At 44.1% G+C, this 23,512-nt stretch overlaps 2 protein-coding genes and 1 long non-coding RNA gene across 4 annotated transcripts; 2 read left to right on the top strand and 1 right to left on the bottom strand.

Moving 5' to 3' along the window:
* The first annotated feature begins 266 nt into the window (after positions 1–266).
* Positions 267–11,652, top strand: rps6kb1a (ribosomal protein S6 kinase b, polypeptide 1a). 2 transcript variants are annotated; one of them, XM_060057301.1, is made up of 15 exons: positions 267–582; positions 1,177–1,217; positions 1,346–1,466; positions 1,887–1,955; positions 2,623–2,770; positions 3,407–3,464; positions 4,032–4,132; positions 4,245–4,335; positions 4,469–4,559; positions 4,849–4,956; positions 6,995–7,057; positions 7,469–7,546; positions 7,995–8,102; positions 8,766–8,878; positions 9,303–11,652. In XM_060057301.1, the coding sequence occupies exons 1-15, from the start codon at positions 508–510 to the stop codon at positions 9,574–9,576; spliced, it is 1,539 nt and encodes a 512-aa protein (XP_059913284.1). In that variant the 5' UTR covers positions 267–507; the 3' UTR covers positions 9,577–11,652. The 2 variants fall into 2 exon arrangements, with proteins under 2 accessions (XP_059913284.1, XP_059913285.1); XM_060057302.1 differs by lacking the exon at positions 267–582 and adding an exon at positions 645–724.
* A 5,765-nt stretch (positions 11,653–17,417) lies between these two features.
* Positions 17,418–21,867, top strand: LOC132461850 (uncharacterized). The gene is made up of 2 exons (XR_009526687.1): positions 17,418–17,783; positions 21,250–21,867. It is a non-coding gene; the product is annotated as an uncharacterized LOC132461850 (long non-coding RNA).
* Positions 18,242–23,227, bottom strand: rnft1 (ring finger protein, transmembrane 1). Its single transcript, XM_060057299.1, has 9 exons — positions 23,039–23,227; positions 22,132–22,583; positions 21,960–22,036; positions 21,764–21,864; positions 21,304–21,457; positions 20,510–20,668; positions 20,301–20,366; positions 19,906–20,007; positions 18,242–19,478 (listed from the first exon to the last, which is right to left on the bottom strand). Exons 1-9 carry the CDS (start codon positions 23,062–23,064, stop codon positions 19,344–19,346), a joined length of 1,272 nt encoding a protein of 423 aa, XP_059913282.1. The 5' UTR covers positions 23,065–23,227; the 3' UTR covers positions 18,242–19,343.
* Between the last annotated feature and the right edge of the window lie 285 nt (positions 23,228–23,512).

Raw genomic sequence — 23,512 nt, 5'->3', positions numbered from 1 at the left:
ATGTGCATGTATTATGTATTATGTATTATGAGGGAGAAACTTTTTCGAATATAGAGAGATAAGCTGGTTTAGTAAAAGGTTTCACCCAAATGCCTATCCGCCCTTGTTTAAAAGATTTTGGGGAAAAAATAAAAGGAGAAAAATAGGGGAATTTAGGATGATTATATCAAGATACATTAAGAAATACAACCTCAATATTATTCCAAATGAGGTACACATGGACCATGAGTGTATTAAAAGAACACGTTTTGATGGACATGTCCACAGCATCCTGTCCAAATGCCCATCAAGAAGAGCCCTCTTGCACCGGATGCCTCCTTTGTTGATTTTCCGCTCCGGAGTTTTGTTTTGGTGGGATATTATTGGCGCTCTGAGAGCAGCGCATGGCTCCTTTAGCCGGCAGGAACAGCAGCAGCGGTAGTAGCAGCAATAGCAATGGTGATCCCATGAAGTGGTGGAATAGAGCTCTACCTTCTGATTAAAGACTTTGTGAGAGACACCGGTGCCATGGCAGGAGTCTTCGACATTGATTTGGATCAACCGGACGAGTACGCGTCTGACGACGAGCTCCTGGATGAGGAGGTGAGTCGGCTGAACGCTAGGATGCTGTTAGCATTTAGCAAGCGCGCCGTCCCTTAGAAAAGGGCCCGGGTGGCTAGGTGCCGAAGCTAGCAGATGCTACACGTATTGTACACCTACTAAGCATTAGTTAAATGGCACCGGTGTGAGTATCCGCTCCCAGAATCCCATGTCCTTTCAATCTCCAGTGTACTGTACCTCTTCATTGTAGTTTGGAAAGCACATTGCATGCTTATCAACTACGTTATGAATAATACGCCATAAAAGTTATAGAGTTGGCCCAATAGTTAGCAGCTTAGGCTACAATTTTGTATATTGGTGTATTGGTTTATGTAGGAACTGCCTGTGATGATATATTGCTTCCTCCTTATCATGACTTCCTACGTGTATACTGTAGTTGACCCTACCCTGATAACCTGAGCTAAATAATGAGCGTATGGACGAGGTTATCTCAGTGTATGTGTGTGGTCATATTCCGCTCAGTCTCCATCCTTTCAATCCCTGCTCAATCCAAACGCCGCTCTTCTTGCCTGGATGATGAGTGGCAGCTTTCCAATACAGCCAATGTAATCCGTTTCTTTTCTATTTTATTCTCAGGTTCAGCTCACTGAAGGCATGGAATGTAGTGCCTTTGAATTGTGAGTAGGCTACTTGGTTGCACTAGTGACAAATGTTACGGTCGTGTTTGCCCCCCATCGATGTAGCCATGTGTGTACGTTAAGATCAGATATGGAGTTGATTGGTTTTCGTTTTGTCTTTCTTTCAGTAATATAGATGACTGTGAGAAGTTTGAAATCTCTGAGAACATCGTCAACAAGGGCCCTGAGCCCATCAAGCCAGAATGCTTTGAGTTACTTAGGGTTTTGGGGAAGGGTGGCTACGGAAAGGTAAAAAATTGTACTTTTTTGGTTTTAAATAAATAACTTAATGTTGTTTGTAATATTAATGCATGTGTTACATTTGTGGTTTCTCAATTTATAATTTTTAATAATTATTTTAACTACCCATCTATATCATTTCTACTCCATTGGATTGTATTCCATCAAGTGGATAACTTGCCAGCCGTTTAGTTGTTCCGAATTGTTCTTTATTTAACTAGCATAATACTTGTTGAAAGTATTCTTTACACAATGTTGAATCGAGTAAAGAGTGTTAAGTGTCAAGCTGACTGAAATGCTAACACATCACACAATTATAACTCAATGTAGCCTACAATAATTGTCCAGGTTCAAATCATTGCAGATTATCGTGACTCCAGGGCTGTAGAAGTGGATTTGCTTGAGGAACTAAATGCTTTGTATTTACAGGTCTTCCAAGTTCGGAAAGTGGCAGGTGCCGATTCAGGGAAAATTTTTGCCATGAAAGTCTTGAAAAAAGTAAGATGTCTATGGGTTAATAAAGGCCATTGGTCTAAAATGTATTTATTTGGTTGCATATTTTGTTCATTATTAAACACAGACAACTAAAATGCATTGTCATTGTTACATTGAGAATAATCACAAGGCTCAAAACCATCGCACTTCCAGAGTTGACCTCCAGAGGGGGTGCTCTCTCATTTAACCTCCATTCTCATATTTACACAGCCCTGGTTTCTGTCTTGGTTCTTCAGAATAAAACTAGACGTTGTCGAGCAACAATGTGAAAGGGAATAATCTTTAAAGGTGGTAAAAATCTAAACAAAAATGACCATTTGCAACAAATATGTTGGAGTAAACGAATATATTGTGACCATATGCAAATATATCTGTCAGCAGAATGTTTTCATTAGGGAGCCTGTTCATATTCCCAGAAAGGGTATGGTAAAGGTTTAGATAATTACCTTAACGGCCGGGGAATACCGCTTCCTATCCTGCATCTGTAACTGATGTTTGGAAGCACGCCGAAACGCCAGCCAACCGGTGTGACCGTAGAATAGGCTCTTACCTCGTCCCTAGACGTCTCGCAGTTCAATTAAGAATTCAAAAGAGCTTTGTTTGGCATGGAAAATTCCCATTTACATTGGGAAAGTAAAAATCACAAAGTACTTTTTCTTTATTCTGACAGGCCATGATCGTGCGCAATGCAAAGGACACGGCTCACACCAAAGCGGAGAGGAACATTCTGGAAGAGGTCAAGCATCCGTTCATCGTGGACCTCATCTATGCCTTCCAGACCGGTGGCAAGTTGTACCTGATCCTGGAGTACCTCAGCGGTGAGGCTTTGCACACGCTTCCACAGACACACCCACACACAAATGCACACTCAAACTGTTTCTTTCACAAAGGAATTCTATGTCAATGGCTTAAAGTTTCCAATGTTCTTCTTCTGACAAAAGTAAGGGAAGATGGGAGCTCGGGTTTCGCTGATACAGAATCAGGTCAAAGGGTTTACATCTAGTATTTTTAACAAGGCTAGTTCATTTTATACTATCTCTATTAAAATTTAGTCATTTAGCAGCCCATACAGGTCCAAAGCAACTTATGGGGAATACAGAAACAAGGAGGAGCATGAAGAGATTTGACATCTTGCTCAAGGACGCCTACCACCCTAAACCTATAATTTTGAATTAGCCTTATTTCTAATGGCAGCTATACGATACTTTAATACAGTGATTTTTAAAACCCCAAATGTTTCGCGATCCAGTTGGAGGCGCGTCACCGCCTGTCAACACCCGGGACCCTCTCAGAGGAACACCCATTCCAGTGTGCTCAAGAGTTTCCTGAGTGTGCGGTCGTGTCTCCCAGACGCACTTAAATTGTATTCAGGGTCCGTAGATTGTCTGTAAAGTGTAAGAACCCCTGCTTAATAAAACCTCTCTGACGGTCATTTTCCATGTGGTTTGTTGCAGGCGGGGAGTTGTTCATGCAGCTGGAGCGAGAGGGGATCTTCATGGAAGACACGGCATGGTAGGACACGCTGTGATGTCACGCCAGCGCTCTGCTGGACAGCTGTTGTTAGCGTTTCCACTTCATACCACAGTGTCGTCTTCTCCGCAGACGACCAGAAGATCCTGGAAAATTGTGTTTTGGCGTCCGCCGTTTCCACGCGTGACCCGCTTCGCTTTGGTTCCCTGTGTGTGTGCCCGCACAGTGTGTTCAGTCCACAGCAGTAACACTCATTGTAGATCTGGCCCTAGATTTGAACTGTCCTCCTCCAAAGTTCCCCTTTTTATAGTCCTGCAGTCTGTACAAAAAACACCTCCTTTGTTTTATCTCAAATAAATCAAAATAGTGGAGGACAGCCTCGTCATACAATCTGGCCTCGATCGTGTCCCAGGTAGACACCAAATGGGCCCTGAACATTGGAGTGTTTTCATCTCTTGAAGTGCTGACACAATGAAACGCATCCAACCAATTCTTCGGTCCACTTGAATCAATTTGTTCTGAGCAAACCCCATTTTGAGTCATGATTTTACAACTCTGCTGAAGACTTCCCTGACCCGAACGTCTATACTTTATCGATCGATCCAACAGCTTCTACTTGGCTGAGATCTCCATGGCTCTCGGCCACCTGCATCAGAAGGGAATCATCTACCGGGACCTCAAGCCGGAGAACATCATGCTCAACAATAAAGGTATCTTACGACACTGCTCAAATAAATCACAACACTGAATCCTGGAGAAAATGAGCTTAATTATGAACCCTTATTCAATCCCCCTCGTCGTCTCCCTCTTCCGCCCCTGTAGGCCATGTGAAGTTGACCGACTTTGGCCTGTGCAAAGAGTCCATCCACGACGGCACGGTCACACACACCTTCTGTGGAACGATAGAGTACATGTACGTTTAATTTATTTGTTATTAACTTATTTATTTCCCTTTTAATCCCTGCAATGTATCTCACTCGCACACTTGACATCCCATGACCATGGCTCTCTTCCTGGTCCCCTCCTGCTGCTCCCCCCCCCCCCAGGGCCCCAGAGATCCTGACTCGCAGTGGCCACAACAGGGCCGTCGACTGGTGGAGCTTGGGGGCCCTCATGTATGACATGCTCACCGGGGCTGTAAGTATACCAGCTGCCATTAGGAAGTTATTAATATTTATAAGATCTTTACATTTTTTCGTTTTTCTTCTTTTCATGTGTCTTTTTTAATTGTTTTTATTAATTAACTTCAAATTTATTTGTGAAGTAGCTATTTTTGAAATAGCTATTTATTTATATTGCAGGTATTCCACTCTATTCTTAATTTTTAGATTTGTCCGGTTTCAATTGAACTATTCTTTGCTGCTGTAACTTAGTTTATTTTTGAGTAATGTTTGTTGATTGTATACCTTGCATTCTCCCCACTTAGCCACCGTTCACGGGAGAGAACCGAAAGAAGACCATCGACAAGATCTTGAAGTGCAAGCTCAACCTACCCCCGTACCTCACTAAGGAGGCCAGGGAACTGCTGAAAAGGGTAATCAGACCTTTTTTGTTTAACACCAGAATCCATGGCTCAACAATAATAGTCTTATAAAAAAAGTAATGAACGCAAAAGTGTTACATCATGCTGTCGTGGCAATTCCTCTATGTCTAAGACAGATACTTAGATGCAAAAAGCACACAATACTCGCAGGCAATTGCTGGTCATATATATTTGTAATAAAAGTACGAACAAAGATACATCACAACGTGCATCCAAAAACAACATAACAGGCATACAATAATCTGAGGCCTCAGATGGGAGTTCTCCCTGCGTCTTACTTCATGCACTTAAGGTACGCTCGGGGAAGTCCACCGAGTGTTCCAAGTAATGAGTTCTTATTCACTTGGGTTGGGTTCTGGAGGGGGTGTATAAACCAAAAGCCTTTTTTTACCAGATCGTAATCTTTACAATTGAAGCACCCCTGGATGCGATTCAAGGGGGTGGCGTCCGTGCCATGTAACCCTTTTGCTTCCTCGACGCTAGCCAGGGGGTCGAGGAACAGGCCCATACATCAAAGGATTGCATGGAAACAGATTACATCACACAAAAGGAGAGGAAGAGACAGGAAATAAAAAGCATCATACGAAAGGTTCACACTTTAGATGACCCACAAGGAGAGTAGAAGGCAGGCTATATGCATCACACAAAATAGTAACAAAACTTAAGTTCATAGATTTCCATCACAATGGTCGTCACAGTAATGTGGTCATTCTGAACATTGGTACGGAAAGTCTCCTCCACAAAAATGAATAGCAGCATTAATAAAGGAAAAAGCGTTTTTTAATCCATTAAGGTACGGCCACACTGAACGCGTTACGCGCGTTGAAAATCTGCATTTTTGCATAGCGAACCATTGGTTTGGGCGCGTAGATGCGTTACACGCGCTAAAGCAGCGTGTTAGGCGTGTGAGACGCGTTTTACGCACCTAAATAATGCGCCCAACGCACCAACGCGCAGAGTTCAAAAAATGTAACCTTTGCCGCGCCTACGAGTGACACTTGGCCGCGATAGCCAATCAGCGTTGAGCTTCACCCGATGTCACTGGCAGAGAGACAGAGGATGTACAGAAGCAGAAAGAACATGGACGACCAAGTCATCGTTTCAGTGTGTCCTGAAACGATTCCTTTTGGCAAGTAGCCGTGTAATAAGCGGGATAATGTAGAGAACGTCGCCGGTCATTATCGAAAATAAGCCCCTTCAGGGCGAAGCAAGACACCACGCTGGGCGGGCTCATCTAGCTGCGTAGGCGCGTTGAACCATTTTTGTGACACACAATGGTCAAGCGTCAGGTTAGGCGCGTTACGCGCGTAATGCGTTCAGTGTGGCCGTACCTTAAGGCACATGTTTTTACATGAGATGTAACCTGGTTTATGGTGTTTTAGTTAAGCCATTGTTTAGGGCAGGGTACTTTTGTAATTCGCCTCTTGTGTAGAAACATTGACCAAACAATGATTTTAAAAAGATGGCTGTAATTAGGAGCGCCAATATCTGTTGAATATCCAATATCTTTCTAACCAAACCAAATACATTATGTGTGGTTGTTTTGATTCACCACCACAGCAGCAGTATGCTGCTATAAATGTCCCAATTTTAAATGTTGGGACGTTCCGGTCGGTAAACTTGTCAAAAGCGGGGGAAATCGGCCTACCCGGGCCAGCCACTGATCATTGGGGAACAAACCTATTTCAGTCAACAACTCTCAACACTGCAACGGTGTAGACTTTATTTTGGACTTGATTCCGCCCAAGCTTCATTCTCAAATATATTTCTCTTCTAAAATGGGAGCAAGTGCAAAGTGATCCAATGTCCTCCTTGGGATCAATAAAATAAGAGCTGCATAAAGTGTGCAGGCAAAGAACATTTACAAGAGATACAGTACAATAATTCCCTTTTTTAATAGTCCCTCCAGTACAATATAGTAACCAAAGTCTCATTCCTCTGGAACGTTCCGTGTGAAGTCCCATTCAGTCCCATAACGTCTCTCTCTCTCTTTCTCTTTTTTTTTTTCTTTTCTCCCCCCCCCCTACAGCTGCTAAAACGCAACGCCTCTGCGCGGCTGGGAGGAGGACCAGGGGACTCCTCGGAGGTCCAGGTGAGAGCCTGGTCTGGGGGGTAAAACCCCCTCCGGAGTCAAATGGATCGATGGATGTATAACACAAAGGCGCCTTCACCCCCCGCATGTTGTTGCTCCAAACGTCAGATGCGCTTGTGTAGTATTTGTTGCATATTTTTTGGTTTGATTTGTGCGGAATGTCATGGAGACATTTTTTTAATACATCCTTAAAAGTGTGCAAGACGTGCATTTATGTTTTAATATGTCATTGGCGTCAGTGTTACTTTCAAGAAACAGACGGCATGAAAAAAACAAACGCTGGACCTGCAGAACATGGCAGTTCTCCGACTTGTTTTACCTTGCCCTTGGTTCAAAGAGCATTCCTCAAAGGACGTAAAAAGCCTTTTCATGCCCGTTAAACCCCTTGCTCCTTTGGCTGTCCTCCCCCAGGCGCACTCCTTCTTCCGCCACGTCAACTGGGACGAGCTCCTGGCCCGCAACGTAGAGCCCCCCTTCAAACCCTTTCTGGTGAGTCTGGCCCAGTCTGAATAGCTTCCCTGGGAGACATCGAAACATGCCAGGGGAGACGTTCCCCGATCTTATTTACGTTCGATCTTTGGGATAGGAAAGGGGTGTTTGAGTCCCGGGTGGAAGGTACTTGCTGCGTTGGGTTCGATCTTCAGTTTCCAACGTCTACCGTCCTCCGGAAGAGAAGAAAGGTTGCCGCCACGCCTACCTGCTCCATAATAATGTGTATCGGACTCCACGTAGATCCTGGTTAGAGAATCTGCTGAATGCCAGTTTCTTGATCTCTGATCTGTCCCTATTCTTCACCATATTCAATATTTTTTGGTTTACGCAACCCTTTCCCCAGGGATCATTCTAGAACTCAGTAAGTACTCGGATCAATACAGTTACTTACCAACCGCCCCCACTTCCTCCTCTTCCTCCTCTTCCTCCTCTTCCTCCCTGGCAGCAATCGGCCGATGATTTCAGCCAGTTTGACTCCAAGTTCACCAGCCAGCCCCCGGTGGACAGTCCGGACGACTCCACCCTCAGCGAGAGCGCCAACCAAGTGTTCCTGGTAGCTACCTCCTCCTCCTCCCCACTATTGTTGGCCAAGTTTGTATTTTTTTTTTAATTGATTAATGTAATGATAAGAATATTAATTCATTTATCAAGTACAAATAATAAACATTTGCTGCTTAATGTAGCAGTCCAATTCAAATATATGCATCATAGATCATTTTGAATAGGAATTGTTTATTTTTCATGGTTGCTTGTCAGATGAAATAAGAACATATAAGACATAACTTTGGTCTCTGGTAACTTTATTAAGACTTGAGTATTAATCAATGAATATAATCATCAGATTAATCGAGTATGAGAATAATCATTAATTGCAGCCCTAGATGGTGTTGATGGACGATAAGGATTCACAAAGGTCCAACATGTGGCATCCTAAGTCAAGTGTCCCCTAGCAAAGCTGAAACTGCCTTGTTTTGATTAGACCTTCGGAAAAAAAAATAAAAAATTGAGTGGACTTCTTGTTTCAGCCCACCCCCTTCTTCTTAAGGAGTAGGTTGTTCCGAGAATAGGTTGATGTCTGTTCTGGTCCCTTCCTGGAAGCTCTGCGTTGCATAAGAGGCCCCAGTCAGCATCCCATTGCTCATCATCAGCTGTGGGCTGTTTTTGGAAAGATGCGGGGTTCTAAAGCAGCCGGGTTTGTTTTTCTTTCCCCCCCCAGGGTTTCACGTACGTCGCTCCTTCCGTTCTGGAAAACCTAAAGGAGAAGTTCTCCTTCGAGCCCAAGGTCCGCTCGCCGCGCAAGTTCCTAGGCAGTCCCAGGACACCTGTGAGGTAACGGCCATGGTCTGGTTTCTCCAGAAGTCTTCCTGACCACTAACGGATTGTTCCAAGGAGAATGCATTTATGAGTTGGTTTAGTTTCCAGGGATGACTTCAAATGATCCAGAAGCACTCAATTAGCCTTTTACCTCTATTTTGTAATTTTACACTTTTTAATCCAAATCCAAATCAATTTGAAGTGCAATCATATTTATGGCATGAATGCCATTAAGAAAGAGCATTTCTTTCTGTTTCTGATAGCCCTCTCAAATTGTATTTTTTTTTTAGATTTTCAATATGGAAACACATTTATTCAGTGCTTACTAAAACGTTTATCGTAAGTTTTATGGCTCTCCGCTTCAGTCGTATTTGTATAAACCAACCAAACACCCTGACTTTGTCCACTCCTGGTCTCTCTCTCTCTTCCCCCCCCCCAGCCCTGTCAAGTTTGCCAACGGGGACGTCTGGCCCCGGGCCCCTCTGCTGTCGGGCCCCCCGCCCCTGGTGTCGGCCTGCGGTCTGGCGGGGCACCGGCCCGCCGAGGTGTCGGCCGGCGTGGAGCACATGGACGTGGGCGGCCACGGCAGCTCGGAGGTGTCGGCGCCGCTGCCCATCCGCCGGCCCGCCAGCTTCGGCTGCACCACCCCCTTTAAGAAGCAGGCCTACCCCATGAACTCCAAACGGCCCGAGCACCTGCGCTTGAACTTATGACCTTAGCTGAGCCCCCTCGCCCACTGGACCGGAGCACTCTGCTAAAGGCCCCTTCTATAGTGTTTTTTTTGTTTTTTTGTGTTTAATCAAAACGGTCGTATGGGTTGATGATGGCTTTGGATACGCACCAATCACCAGCTCCTCTTCAGGGAGTTCCCGCCTTCCCACCACACAACACTCCTCCTTATTAGCTGAGCCTGGTTTACTCGGTCTTTGCAGATAACCAATAGAATACTTATTTTATTTTATTTTTTTACGATTGGACCTGTCACAGGGACTTTTTCGCTCTTCTGACAAGCCAACTCATTGGCCGGGTTATCCGCTGTGAGAGCCAATGAGAGTGACTTATTGGTCTCTGGCGTGCTGTGCAGGCTTACTGCTGTCCTATACTGGTGCTATTACTTCAAAACTACAGTGTTGAACCGTGAGTGTATTCTAAGGTCGGTAGTTCATCTGTGGAGGTTGACAGTTCCTAGATGAACACACCATCCATTATAAGGCCATAAAGGGGAGGCGGCGTTAATCTAGGATGAACTCTCACCGATAGAAAACGTTGACAATTCCTCAACGAATGTAGTACTCCCATGTTTTTCGATCTTCCATCCCTTAATGCCTCAGTGTTGGGGAAATCACATTGCCTTTTTATAATGCCTGTACACTTGAACACACAGCAGGGGACTAGAGGGATGGCTTTGCTGGAAAGCGGCTCTGAATAGACTGAGTGGATATTTGAGCAGAAAGCATCACTCCCATCCCAAGTCAATATGGAAATGTTGCCTTTTTGCACCACTGGTCCAACTCAATGCTGTCCCCAGAAATTCTCAGTGGAAGTCATGTGGAAGTTGAACTTGTGGTGAATGTAAACCCACTTTAAAAAGCCTTTTTATTTTCTTTCTTTTTTTGTGTGCGTGTGTGTGTCACTTATCACACCCGCACATCACATCACATCACATCACATCATTCTTGCAGAAAGACAAAACTAAACAATTATGTTTCTATGTTTTGAATGCTTGCGTCGCTTGGGGAGACCCGTTCCGTTGTGTTTTGCGGCGTGCCTGCTGGCTCTGCGGATGCCTACTGTGCATTACCTTTAACAGGTGTCTCAGTGGACTGAGGAACCAATCGTGGACTGCGCAGTCTAACCAAACCTGGTTGGAGTGCATGTGTTTATAAAACGTACTTTAAAGCTGCTATTTGAGACTATGGGGTCGGGCCCAAACTGCAGATGGTCCAAGATGCAAATAAGGTTACTACAAGGTCACTTTAACTAACTGAAGCTGTTCAAAACTTTTGTCAGGGTGGGTGGAAAGTAACCTGCTTACATTCTTATTTGTTGCATTCAAATGGCTATTTTGATTGACTGACCAAATGCACTGTAAGGAAAGGCCAATCATTTTTTTTCTTCTTTTTATCCTTAGTAATGTTTCAACTGATACTACTTGCCTCCGGTCAGCAGCCGTGGATGGCTGTGACCATTTGACGTGAATTGCTCACCAGTCTTGATTCTGTCAATCATTCCTTGAATGAAATAGTACATTTGATTGTTTTGGTTTGAGAGAGTCCATTTTTGAAGTGGAAATATGCCTTCAGTTGGAACCTCTAGATTGATCAAGAACCTTCTAAATTGACCTACAGGTTCCACCAACCTAGTTCTTTCCACATAATGATCTTAAAGGTTTGATTATTGTTTTTTGGGGGGGTGGTACCTTTTCTCATTTGACACTTTAACTTGTCAAGTAAACTTTCCCATGTCAAGTGAATGAGAAACCACACTACGATTAATTACATCTCATTAATAAGAAATCCATATTAATCTGCTGTTTTCAAGCCATTACTTAGTTCCACTATGCAAACAATGTCGATAGTACGCTATGATAGTACACAGAATGTTTACAAATCTGCTAAAAGGCTCTATTTATGTTCCTTTATATTGTCATACAAATAATTGTATTATTTTTGTCAATGTAATGAAACTTCGAGTGCAGCTTTTTTATTTCCAAATTTTGGACACTGTCTTACTTATGTTATTATTTAATGTACATTTGAATATCTTTTTAATAAAATCTTTGATTTCAAGTTTCGTTAACAAAATATATAGTTAAGTTATGGCAGGTTCAAAGAAGTGAATGTGAAACCTCAAGATTATTGAATATAACTTAGACAGCATAAAAAGTAAGTTATATAAAATGCTTTGAAGATGATATGCTTTTTCAACTATCTGAATGGCTCAATATTTGAGTTTTTCTTGTATTCGGAGTCAGAGGGCTTTATTGTTGTACACATCGTGTATACACTGTGGTCCAGAAAATGAGTTTGCCAGCACACTACAATGTATACAGAGAACATGACATTACAAATTGAAGATTGTTACATGGGGTAAATGTTAATTAGCATCATTTACATAGAAAATAATATAAAAGTTAAAACCCTAATCTTCAAACATGAATTGAGCGCTCCCTAGCTGTGGGAAATGTACATGGAAAATGTTGAGGCCTGATTATCATGTCATTGAGGTTAAACAGATTTGAAAACTATAACTTCTTCTGCTAAAATGAACAAAAACTTCTTGAAGTTTATACAGGAAAGTCCACCTGTTCACCAAAATTGCAATACTAATATGGAAAGACCGTCTTGCCTGTGCATTAATACACTGAGTCCTGTCTATAAAGGTAAAAAAAAAGCCCATATAATATACTAATAAAGAAATTCACTGATATAACTTTCTTTGCTTCTTATGTGTCTTAATAGATTGCTGAAATCATAGAAAGTATCAAACAAGATTTTCTGAAAAAGGCATATGTAAAAGAAATGCATGGTTAACATCTTTGTAAAATGTTTAACTTTTGTCCTAATGTCCATAAACTTTGTGTTTTTTTTTGGTAAGTATCGATGGTTTGGAAGAACATTGTTTTGAAACTTTGCTGCCCCCTATTGATCTCTCCACAAAGTCTACAAAGAAGCATGCTCTTTCGGTCTTACATCATTTTGGTGGGTTTAGATCTATAATGTGTCCATGGTTTAGATGCTATACAGAGGAAGAGAGGAGAGAAGCATGTGAAAAGCAACTTGAAACTATATTAAAGGGACAATGTGTAGCATGTAAGCAGGTAATGTGTTCGCTAAAATCAATGGCTCTCTTCATTCATAAAAATGTCCTCATGACTGTAAAATCACCTCTGTCAATAATTGGACTCGTCCTCCTACGAAGTATTTATAATATTTACATTGAACGGGTATGTCCTAAGCAGTCATAGGACTCTTTTCGACCAATGAGATTGCTCGAAATTAAAAAAAAAAATTGAAAAATTCGATCTCTCGAAATAAATACAAAATTTTGACCAACGAGATCGCCCGATATAAATGGACATTTTCGACAAATGAGATCGATCGAAAAAATGAAATAATTCGACCAATGAGATCGCTCGCAATAAATAAATAATTTCAAACAATGAGCGGTAAAAGAATATATATTTTTTTATATAAATTTTTTTTTCTTGCAAAGTATGCACTTGGAAGGAGCCACCAAACCAAGGCAGTTGGTAAGTGTCACGATCCTACTGTTGGGTAATGTTAAGCTGGTGGGTAACTGGTGGTAATGGTAACTGTGGGAGTGGCTCCCTTGATGGGCCTTGATTATGGTCACCTGAGGGATCCAAGATGGCGACACAGAAGCAAGAGGGTGTCTGGAGGATAGACAGCATGGTGCCCAGTGGTTACACTCCGAAATCATAACGCCGGGATTCCACCGGACGCGTTAAGGCCGCGACTTCTGCCCTGCGTGCATTTCCACCGGATGCGTTACGGCAGCGCAGCGCTGCCTTGCGAGCCAGCCGTATTCACACGAGATCACGCGATAATCCTAAACCTAATGTCCTCACCTTCCACTCCCAAAACTACTGCAATTAAATGCCACGCTTTGTCCTTCCGGCCATTGTCCTTATAAAAAGGATGATTTGGTACATAAATGACTTCATGTTGCTGAACTTCGACAATGAGTCTCTCATCGTCCATGTTGCCGACCCTCTGAGACCCTTTGATTGATTGACTGCTGACCTGGTGCCACCGGTCATTACGTAATAATGTTGATGTGAAGTTGTGATAGGCTGCATGAGCTGAGTATTGTTTTTTATTTGGAAAATTGACCGGATGCTCTATGGCTTTTACTTTTTCACTTCCTGCCCGGCTCGATCTGCTCTGTTGAAATTGACGCGGTTCAGCAACGGCTTGCGTCAAAAATAGATGTGCTACGGAATGATAGCGCTGCGGCGCGGCGAACTGCTCCTGGGACGCTGCTGAGATGTTATGAACTGAACGAGACAGCTACCGTTCACCCCAACGCTTGGGCTATCCCCCCTACAAGAGAGAGTAGGACCAGAGCTCGCCAGGAACCCAGGTGAGTCACTACTCACGTGGCCGGAAGCTAGTTGCCTGCTGTGGTTGGCTACCACTTATGTGTCTCGACTCCTGCCTAGACAGAGAGCCGTTTTCCATATATACCAGTGGGGTCGTGACATAATTGGGTTGCTCGTCCGGGATTTGAATTTGGCTAGCGAGTATTACAGCCAGGCAATCTGTTGGCGAGAGAAGCGATACCGGAGTTGTATTCAGCTCATTAAAAGTTATGTGCTGTTAGCATTTGAGGGGCACATGGCTAAGGGTGGAATAGCCACTCTGTATCAGGTTCTCAAGCAAACAGATGCTTGGGTATGTAAAGAACAGTAGTTAGCCAGCTTGGATAGCCAGCTTGGAAAGCTAGGGCTGTGGGGATTTGCAAACTACCTTAAGAATTGTTGGCTACATGTAGTTAGGTTTAGCATTGTAGAGATCACGTGTTGGCATTGTTTGTAGAGTGTTGCTACATAGGAAACTATTGTTTGCTTGTGTCAGGGTAGTCAGTATGGCGTCCGCACAGGTGGATCTCTCTGAAAGGTGCGTGGGTCTGACACGTGACCAGTTCAGGAGGTTAACGATGGAGCAAGGACGTAAAGGAGTTTTGTCGTCGGTGCCATTCCTGTCAGGTGGTGGGGAAACAGGGCAGTAAGCCGCCAGTTTCTCCTTTACAACCTTTACCCGTGGTACGGGAGCTCTTCGCTGAGATAATGATTGACTGGGTAGGGCCCTTACCGAAAACCAAGAAGGGAAACAAATACCTGTTGACTATATTGGATACCGCCACAAGGTATCCGGAAGCCATTCCACTACATAACATTAAGACAAAAGTAATCGTGGAGCATTTGCTTAAGTTCTTTGCATGGGTTGGTTTGCCACGCTCTATTCAATCTGATTGAATAGAGCTCCAACTTTACAGCCAAACTTTTCCATCAGGTTTTGTCTGAGTTGAATGTGGTGGTCATTGACCACCACATTCAGGGGGGATGCTTGACCACAGCTGGCAGGCAATTAGCTCCGGCCACGTGAGTAGTGACTCACCTGTGTTCCTGGCGAGCTCTGGTCCTTCTCTCTCATGTAGGGGAGAGAAGGACCAGTGGTCAAGCAAGGGGAAGAATGCTTGACCACTGGTCAAGCATTCTTCCCCTTATCACCCACAGTCTCAGGGGGCCATTGAACGGTTTCATGGAACCTTAAAGAACATGATACGTGCCTTTGTTGAGAGTCAACCTAAAGAGTGGGATGAGGCCATCCCGTTTCTGTTGTTCGCAGTTAGGGACGCCCCCACTGAATTCTTGGGTTTTAGCCCATTTTAATTAGTTTTTGGACACGAAGTTCGAGGGCCATTGCAGCTCTTGCGGGACAAAATTATTCGGCCAGCAGCCCCCGGTGATGTGCTAGAGTATGTTTCATTAATGCGGGGTAGACTACAGTTGGCGTGTGAGGTTGCCTCCAAGAATTTAGCTGGGGCTAAAGCTTGCATGAAGGCCATGTATGACCGCAAGGCAGTGTGCCGCGTTTTTGATCCAGGTGATTTGGTCTTAGTTTTAGGAGCAGGACCACGGGGACCATTAGGTCCTATGTTTGCTGGGCCTTACAGGGTCTTGAGGAAGGTCGGGGACCTCAACTACGTTGTTAGTACCCCAAAGAGGCGGTCTAAGACCCGACTATGTCACATTAATGCTATGACAGCTTATAAGGGAGAGGTAACTGAGGCAGTAGTGACTTGTGTTCAGAGAGACCTCCCAGAAAGTACAGAGGAGCTTAGTGACTCGTCCCCTGACGTGGTTAATACTAGGTAGTACAATACCCAGGCTCGTGCTGAGTTGGAAGGGAAGTTGGGGTACCTTACTGATTCCCAGCGGGGGGATGTAGTGCGTCTGATTGACCATTTCCCTTCACTTGTCAGAGATACTCCTGGTAGCACACATAGGGAGGTACATGATGCGGATACAGGGAATGCTGACCCTGTGAAACAGCATCCATATAGGCTCCCTCCATGTAAGAAGTTGGTGGGTACAGGAGGAGGTAGACTATATGATGCACATCGGGGTAATTGAGCCCTCAGACAGTGCCTGGAGTTCCCCAGTCGTCTTAGTTGCTCAAGAGGGCAGAGCAGGTAGGTTCTGTGTTGACTTCAGACGGGTTAACGTTGTCACAAAAGGGGATGCGTTCCCTCTTCCTCGGTTAGAGGATTGCATTGATCAGGTGGGGCAGAAGAGGTTTGTGACCAAGATCGACCTCCTGAAAGGTTACTTTCAGGTACCATTAACAGAAAGGGCAAAAGGAAGTGTCAGCTTTTGTAACCCCAGATGGGCTGTATCAGTTCAGGGTGATGCCTTTTGGCATGAATAATGCTCCAGCCACCTTCCAAAGGTTGATGAACTCCCTCACCCATGGGCTAGGAAATACTGTCACCTATCTAGATGACGTGCTAGTGTTCAGTGACACCTGGGAAGAGCATGGGGAGCACGTCAAGGCTTTATTTCAGCAGTTGGCTGAGGCAGGGCTCGTAATCAACCTGTCAAAATGTGAGTTTGGTAAAGGTACGGTCACATACCTTGGTTATCAGGTGGGATGTGGGGTGGTGCAGCCTCGGTTGGCTAAGGTTCAGGCCATTGCACTCAGCTGAGAAGGATCTTGGGGATGTGTGGGTTTTATCGCCGTTTTGTCCCTAACTTTGCAGCAGTGACCGACCCTCTTACCAATTTACTGAGGAAGGATGTGAAATGGGACTGGACAGATGGGTGTCAGGCAGCATTGACTCAGGTTAAAACCATTTTGTCTAGTGCCCCTGTTCTCAGAGCACCAGAGTTTGAGAGGCCATTCGCTCTCGCTGTTGATGCCTGTGATGTCGGAATAGGAGCTGTCCTCCTACAGGCAGGAGAGGATGGTTATGAACGGCCGGTGGCCTACTTCTCAAAGAAACTCAACTCAAATCAAAGAGTGTACTCTACCATAGAGAAGGAAGCTTTGGCCCTAGTCTTAGCAGTTAGGCATTTTGAGGTATATATTGCGGGAGGTGAGCAGGCAGTGGTGGTTTATTCCGACCATAATCCCCTAGCTTTCTTAGCCAGGTTCCGTAGTGCTAACGCCAGGGTATTTCGCTGGGGTCTCGTATTACAGCCTTACAACCTGGTGGTGAAGCATATAGCTGGCAAGGACAACGTCATTGCTGATGCTCTCTCTAGAGTGTGAGACCTTGTTTACGACTGTTGTCTACCGGATTTGGCAGAGGGTTCTCTTGTTATTTACAAGGTCCTCGTGTTTTCAACGTAATGGTTGAGTTCTAATTTAGGTTAGAAGTTATTTTAAGGAAAATGTGAAAATGAAATATGAGATTAGAAAAAAAAAACACAAAAGGACAGGTGAAAAATAAATAAATAATTGTTGTGTTTTTGTTTTGTTTATGGGGGGAGGAATGTCACGATCCTACTGTTGGTGTTGGGTAATGTTAAGCTGGTGGGTAACTGGTGGTCACGGTAAATGTGGGAGTGGCTCCCTTGATGGGCCTTGATTATGGTCACCTGAGGGATCCAAGATGGCGACACAGAAGCAAGAGGGTGTCTGGATAGACAGCATGGTGCCCGGTGGTTACACTCCGAAATCATAAGACTTTGTAAAGCCCATTCACCCACATACCAGGACCACACCAGAATTAAGGATTCCTACGGGGAACGTGACCGCCCCTTTGCCGTCTTTGTTTGTCTATGTTATATGTCAAAGCAATAACTGAACGAGACAGCTACCGTTCACCCCAATGCTTGGGCTATCTCCCCTACAAGAGAGAGAAGGACCAGAGCTCGCCAGGAACCCAGGTGAGTCACTACTCACGTGGCCGGAGCTAGTTGCCTGCCAGCTGTGGTTGGCTACCACTTATGTGTCTCTATATACCAGTGGGGTCGTGGCAGTAAGCGCGTAACCAGCTTAGAGAAGGAGGAGCTGGTTTCTCCCGAGTCCATGTCGGACTCTGCAGGCTCTGGCTTACGCTACATAGCGAGAGCTGGGCAGAACATTAATCACACTGATTAACATCTCCAGATAGGCAATCTCAATAATTAACCTGTACTTTTAACAAACCGGTCAAATACATTAAGATAAATGGGAGCCTATTGTACTTGCCAATGGTAATATATATTAAGGGCAAAGATATGGGAAGTACAGGTTTTCTCTCTTGCAACAAGACAGCACTCTGAATCACAATTTGAATAAAATCTTGAATTGCAAGCTTTTCATTGTGTAGTTTGTGGTTGTAAGACAAAAAGTAGGAAAGAGACAGAGTTCTGTATTTTACTGTAATAAAATAGTAGGTGCTCACAATCTTTGGTTTAAGAAATGAAAGGAGGCTATAAATCACATCTATAGAAAAATAGTTTCATGTTTGGATCAAACTAATTTCAATGTCTCGTATTATTTTTTGACATGAGAAAATCAAAGCAAAATTGAAAATATTCAAAACAATAACCAAAGTTATACATAAGCTTTCTTGTATTTGGGTGGGTGATCTTAACCATGCTCATGGTAATCATATTCCAATCTTATAGTGTGTATATACTATATACAGTGTATATATAATCGATATATTTATAAATTTTACTACATTCTGAATTCCTGCTGGACACATCTGATGTGCCAACAGGTGTGGATGCTCTCCTGCCATGAAGCAAAACAAACAGTAACATGGTTAATTCTGTCATTCGAAAAAAAGATGGATCAATCTCCCCAAATGAAAAAAAAAAAAGATTAAGTAAAAGATTACTTAATCAAAATAAAATGGTGGGTGGGAGTAAATATAACAAATAATTAAATCAACACACTTTAGAAGATGTCCAACATTATTGACCCTTTACCAAAAAATAATAATAATGGTGAAATGGTAGACATTTCTAAATGGACGTAAGGAAAATCAAAACACAATGTTTGAGAAAACCACATTGACACAGGGGGGGGGATTATAAAACTCAAAACCTTATTCCTGGCCACAAGTCCCCTCCCCACCAAGATACACAGTTAAGACGTCAGTTACAGTCCGTGGGTATAGACTCTTGTCAGAGGCGCCGTGACCGATTAACATGGGTGTCACTCATAACACTGAGCATGGGTCTGCACCATTTTATGTAGCAAGGCACAGGTCATAGACTGAACTAGTAAAGATAAGTCTACCACCACCCTCCATACCCTGAGATATAAAAGTAGCTCACCCTAAATCAGTGTTAGGGTGACACCTGTGTTTATCCTACAATGGCGTCTCCGGGAAAAGGTCTATTGTCAGCCATAAAAGCTCACGCACCAAACACACATTCAAAACACGCAAACACGCATATCGATAACTATGTGGGAGGGGTTAAAAAGCGAGCGTCTCCGCCCTGGGGGAGGAGTCAATAGATTTGCAGGTGAGGGGAGGTCGCGCCGTCCCTCCACTTGTACACCTTCTCTGTGATCACAGTGCGGCACAGCGGGCAGCTCTTCTCCCGGTTGAACCACAGCGCGATGCACTCGTCACAGAACACATGCTGCAACACGCGCAAACACACAGACAGACACAGACACAGACACGCACACACACAGCGTAAGAGCATTTAAGTGAAAAAAAAGTGGTTTTTATTGTCCATAATTGCCTGATTAATTCTGCTAAATCATTTCTTAAATATATTTTGCATTAAGTGGAGTGTTACTCCAAGAGGGTTAAGCATGGAAATATTACTCATAATGTCATACTCAACTAGTAATGAACATGGTAGTCTTTTTGTAGAGCCAATCTTTCTAACTTTTAAACTGCATTTGGCCGCACACCTAGAAACGTCCGTATGGTCATAATGCATGCTCTCAAAAATAAAAAGGAAATATTTAGCTTTAAATTATTAGTGCCAAAAATGTGGATCAACCACGATCAAAATAAAATCAGTTTGGCCATGAACAGGTAATAGTTACACCCCTTACCTGGCAGACCAGTGAGCGAGGGTCCCGGTACTCTCCCTGGCAGATGGGACACACGTCTCCCGCCTCGCTACACTGACTCCTGCTGGCCGGCATCCCCGTATGCTGACGCAACAGAACGGCACAATAAAGAGCATCGTTACAATCCTGCTCGCCTCTGATTGGCTAACTCACATTAATCCCTAGTGAGCGAAGTATATCCATGTTAATAATTCACGGTCTGCGTGTTTCTGGTGAAACAAATACAAAATATAAGCAAAGAGAAAACACTTTAAAAGGTTGAATCAAGACTAATACCAATATGATTGTATACAGCATGGGGTTTGAGAAACAAACCCCAAGCAGAACCACGCCTAGTATAGTCGGCTCCAATAGAAGAAGTCGGTTCTCAAATGTACCTCGCCCTTGGAGAATATCCTCACAGTCTTGGTGATGGCCGTCCGCTGGCTGTACAATCCTAAAAGCTGCAAAAACGACAAAACCAAACCACTGTAAATCCATACATGGGGAAACTATGTTCTCAAGCACCAATGAACAGGCAGAAAGCTTCAGGCGGGCTGGTAAGATCCAACAGCAGTAGCGGCGGTGGGGGTGGGGGTGGGGTCACCTTCATTATGAGGTAAACCAGGGCCAGCAGGACCCCCAGGGTGAGGCCTGTGTTGCCGTCCACCTCCTGGTAGGTGACCAGGTAGCGGAACCACGGGGACACCGGGGCCAGGGCCTGGTAAATCTGGCCTAGCTCCTCTGTTAGCATCAGCCAACGGCCCTGGAGGAACACCACGGCAGATTAGCACAACACAATTAACATGGCGCTAACGGAGAACACAGGGGGCTACGTTCCAAAACGACGTCCGATACCCTGCTTTGGGTGGGCTGGACTACACTTGGGTGGACTTGAGCCTGGAGGAGACAAGTATGAGCAGCTAGTGGTTGAGCAGAGGAAAAGAAGCGGTTTGGAATGATCCCGCTGAGCTGCTTTGGTGTTGTTAAAGGCAAGCCTTCTGATGCGCTTTAAAATAATGCATTAATGAATAGCTAAGCCAACATGAACACCTTTAGTAAACATGACTACCTTTAGAAAATAATGACTGAAAGTTAACTGTTCATTTTATCTTAGTAAATACTTAATACTCATTTACTAATTTGAACACCTGTTTCATTAATATAGCCTTCATGTAAAGTGCTTCCAATGTGTACAGAGTGGCCCCTTACAGGATCAACACCACCACCCTTGTCTTCTGCGTTATGTTTTTCATAGTTCCATTGTTCATGTCCTTTTTGTGTTTTAATCATCAGTGACTCATGAGCACTGATCAAATAAGTCAACTCTTTACTTTGATCAACAAGGTGCCACTTGGATTGTTTGCCTTGATGGTGTGTGGGTTTTGAGCCTGACTCTACCTGGCTTCTGAAGGAAAGCAGCGAGGAGGGTGGCAGCAGAATAAGGCACTTGGTTGCCATCATAAGGAACTTGATGATGAAGTTGGTGACACCGACGGTCCATAGCACCTCCCAGAACCCCAAGGGCTCGATGCTGGGGCCCAGGAAGATGAGGCTGGATGCATGGAGAAATCAATTGGTGTCAATTTGGGATCAGGCTTCCAGAAAGTCCAGTTTAAACAAACGGCGTCTCATTGTTTTACAATCGAGAAATGCAAAACGACAATGATGTATGATCATTCTACTGTACATATAATACGTTTTCCCTTCCTCTATTTTGCTGATTATATTAATCATAAATCAAAGATATGCTGCCAATAAAAGACAAATGGGAAATGAGGAGTTCGCATTCAGCCTAGCTGTGTAAATATAGTCATGTCCGTTTCTCGTCTGGTTGGAGATAAGAAGACGAGCGTCCTACCAGTAGTGAAGGCTCTCTGGGAGGAAGGTGTAGTACAGGAGGGAGGTGGACAAGGTCATGAACAACAGAAGCCATAAGCACTGCAGCTTGGAGTGACGATCCTGCAAAGGACACCAGAGCCACTAAAGTGAATGATCCATACACAAGACACAGCTTTTAAAAGTCATGAGGTGTTCTTATGCTATTGGCTACTCACCTGAAGAAAGACCTGGGTTTGAAGGCTTTTATTCACATACAGAAAGGTCATGAAGAGGCCAACGCCTACTGCCAAACCTGTAACACGTAGAGGAGAACCTTTGAGACAACTATCTTTTGTTTTTGAGCGCAGCTTAAGGGATGCAGCTTTTTTTGGGGGGGTAAGATCTTACCCAGAGCATGTTGTATGACCAACTTGGAACCGAGGATGACGAGAAAAGGAAGACTCTTTTGGATCCAGTGGTAGAGGTAGCGGAGCTCCGAGAAGGAGGAGCTGGTTTCTCCCGAGTCCATGTCGGGCTCCGCAGACTCGGGCTCATGTGTATGCGGGGGGTGCTGGGCCCTGCTGTGTCCATGTGAATGGGAGTGACTGTGGGAGCTGGCTCTGGACCTCCGAGATGAGGCACCCCCTGCACTGGTCTCCCCGGAGTCGCCGGTCATGTGTACCCGCACCTCTCCGCTCTCGGCAAGGGCCGGAGCTCCGGTGGGGGTCTGTGTTTTGGTCAGATGTTCTTGTTGCAGATTTAGGGACAAACCGTTTCCTGCGTGGGCATCTCGCTCGTCGGAATTGGGCTGCATCACCGTCTGGGTCTCCTTCAGTTTTGATGCTCTTCTACTTTCACATCTTTGTAGAAAAACATGACAAAGAAGAAAGTGAAACTTAAATCTATAGATGACTGTACATATCTCCTCTGGGTCAGCATTACTTTAGCAGTATGTACGTAGCTTCAGCTAAACATCTGTATAATTTATGTCACCAAGATTATTAGGTGAAGGAAATCCTTCACGTCCATTGTTTGTGGTCGGATATCTTTATCAATGCATGTTTTTTGTCAGTGCAACGTATTTAAGCTAAACAATAATATTGTGACACAGGTGACGATGGCGGGTTATTGTTTACAATGCAATATGAATAGCATTAAAAACTAACAAAAGCCAGACAGGCGTTCAGTTTATCAGGTCATCAGTAAAAACAGTGAGATCGGCCAGATCTATGCGAGTCTGTGCAGGCTTGTTTACTAGTTATGCTAGCTAACCTTACAGCTGTTCAGTATTTGCGTTATAAAAGCTTAGCGTTACCCGTCATATTGAACCCGGAGTTTCATTGTAAGCCGGTGATCGCCATCTCATGAACAGTATACATCCAGAAATGAAATAAAAGGAAAATAAAGAAAAAGCAAACGATCTTGATGCTTTCTAAGCCATTGGCTAATCGGACAGTGGCACCGTAACGTAAATACAGGCAAGCAAGAGCCAAAGCGGATGTCGTAAATGTCTTGCTCTTGTGCAGTTGCAACAGTGTTGAGTGTAGCAGCACTGCCCTCTAGTGCATTGTTTCGGAAATGCGAGAAATCCACTGACAGGGCAAAGTACAAATTATTGTACAAATGTACAAGACAAATTCAGACGGCTGAAATACATCGGTTTTTTTTTCTAAAATTCTAATGAATACAAATCAACTTCAAGCTCAGTCGTGTCTTAAGGAACAGTGGACCCCATAAATAGGGCATGGGGTCTTCTCCACTGTCGCCTCCACTGTCTCCTCCACTGTGT

Source organism: Gadus macrocephalus, chromosome 7, assembly GCF_031168955.1.
Source record: "Gadus macrocephalus chromosome 7, ASM3116895v1".
Lineage (NCBI taxonomy): Eukaryota > Metazoa > Chordata > Actinopteri > Gadiformes > Gadidae > Gadus > Gadus macrocephalus.
This window is presented reverse-complemented; position numbering and strand designations above follow the sequence as displayed.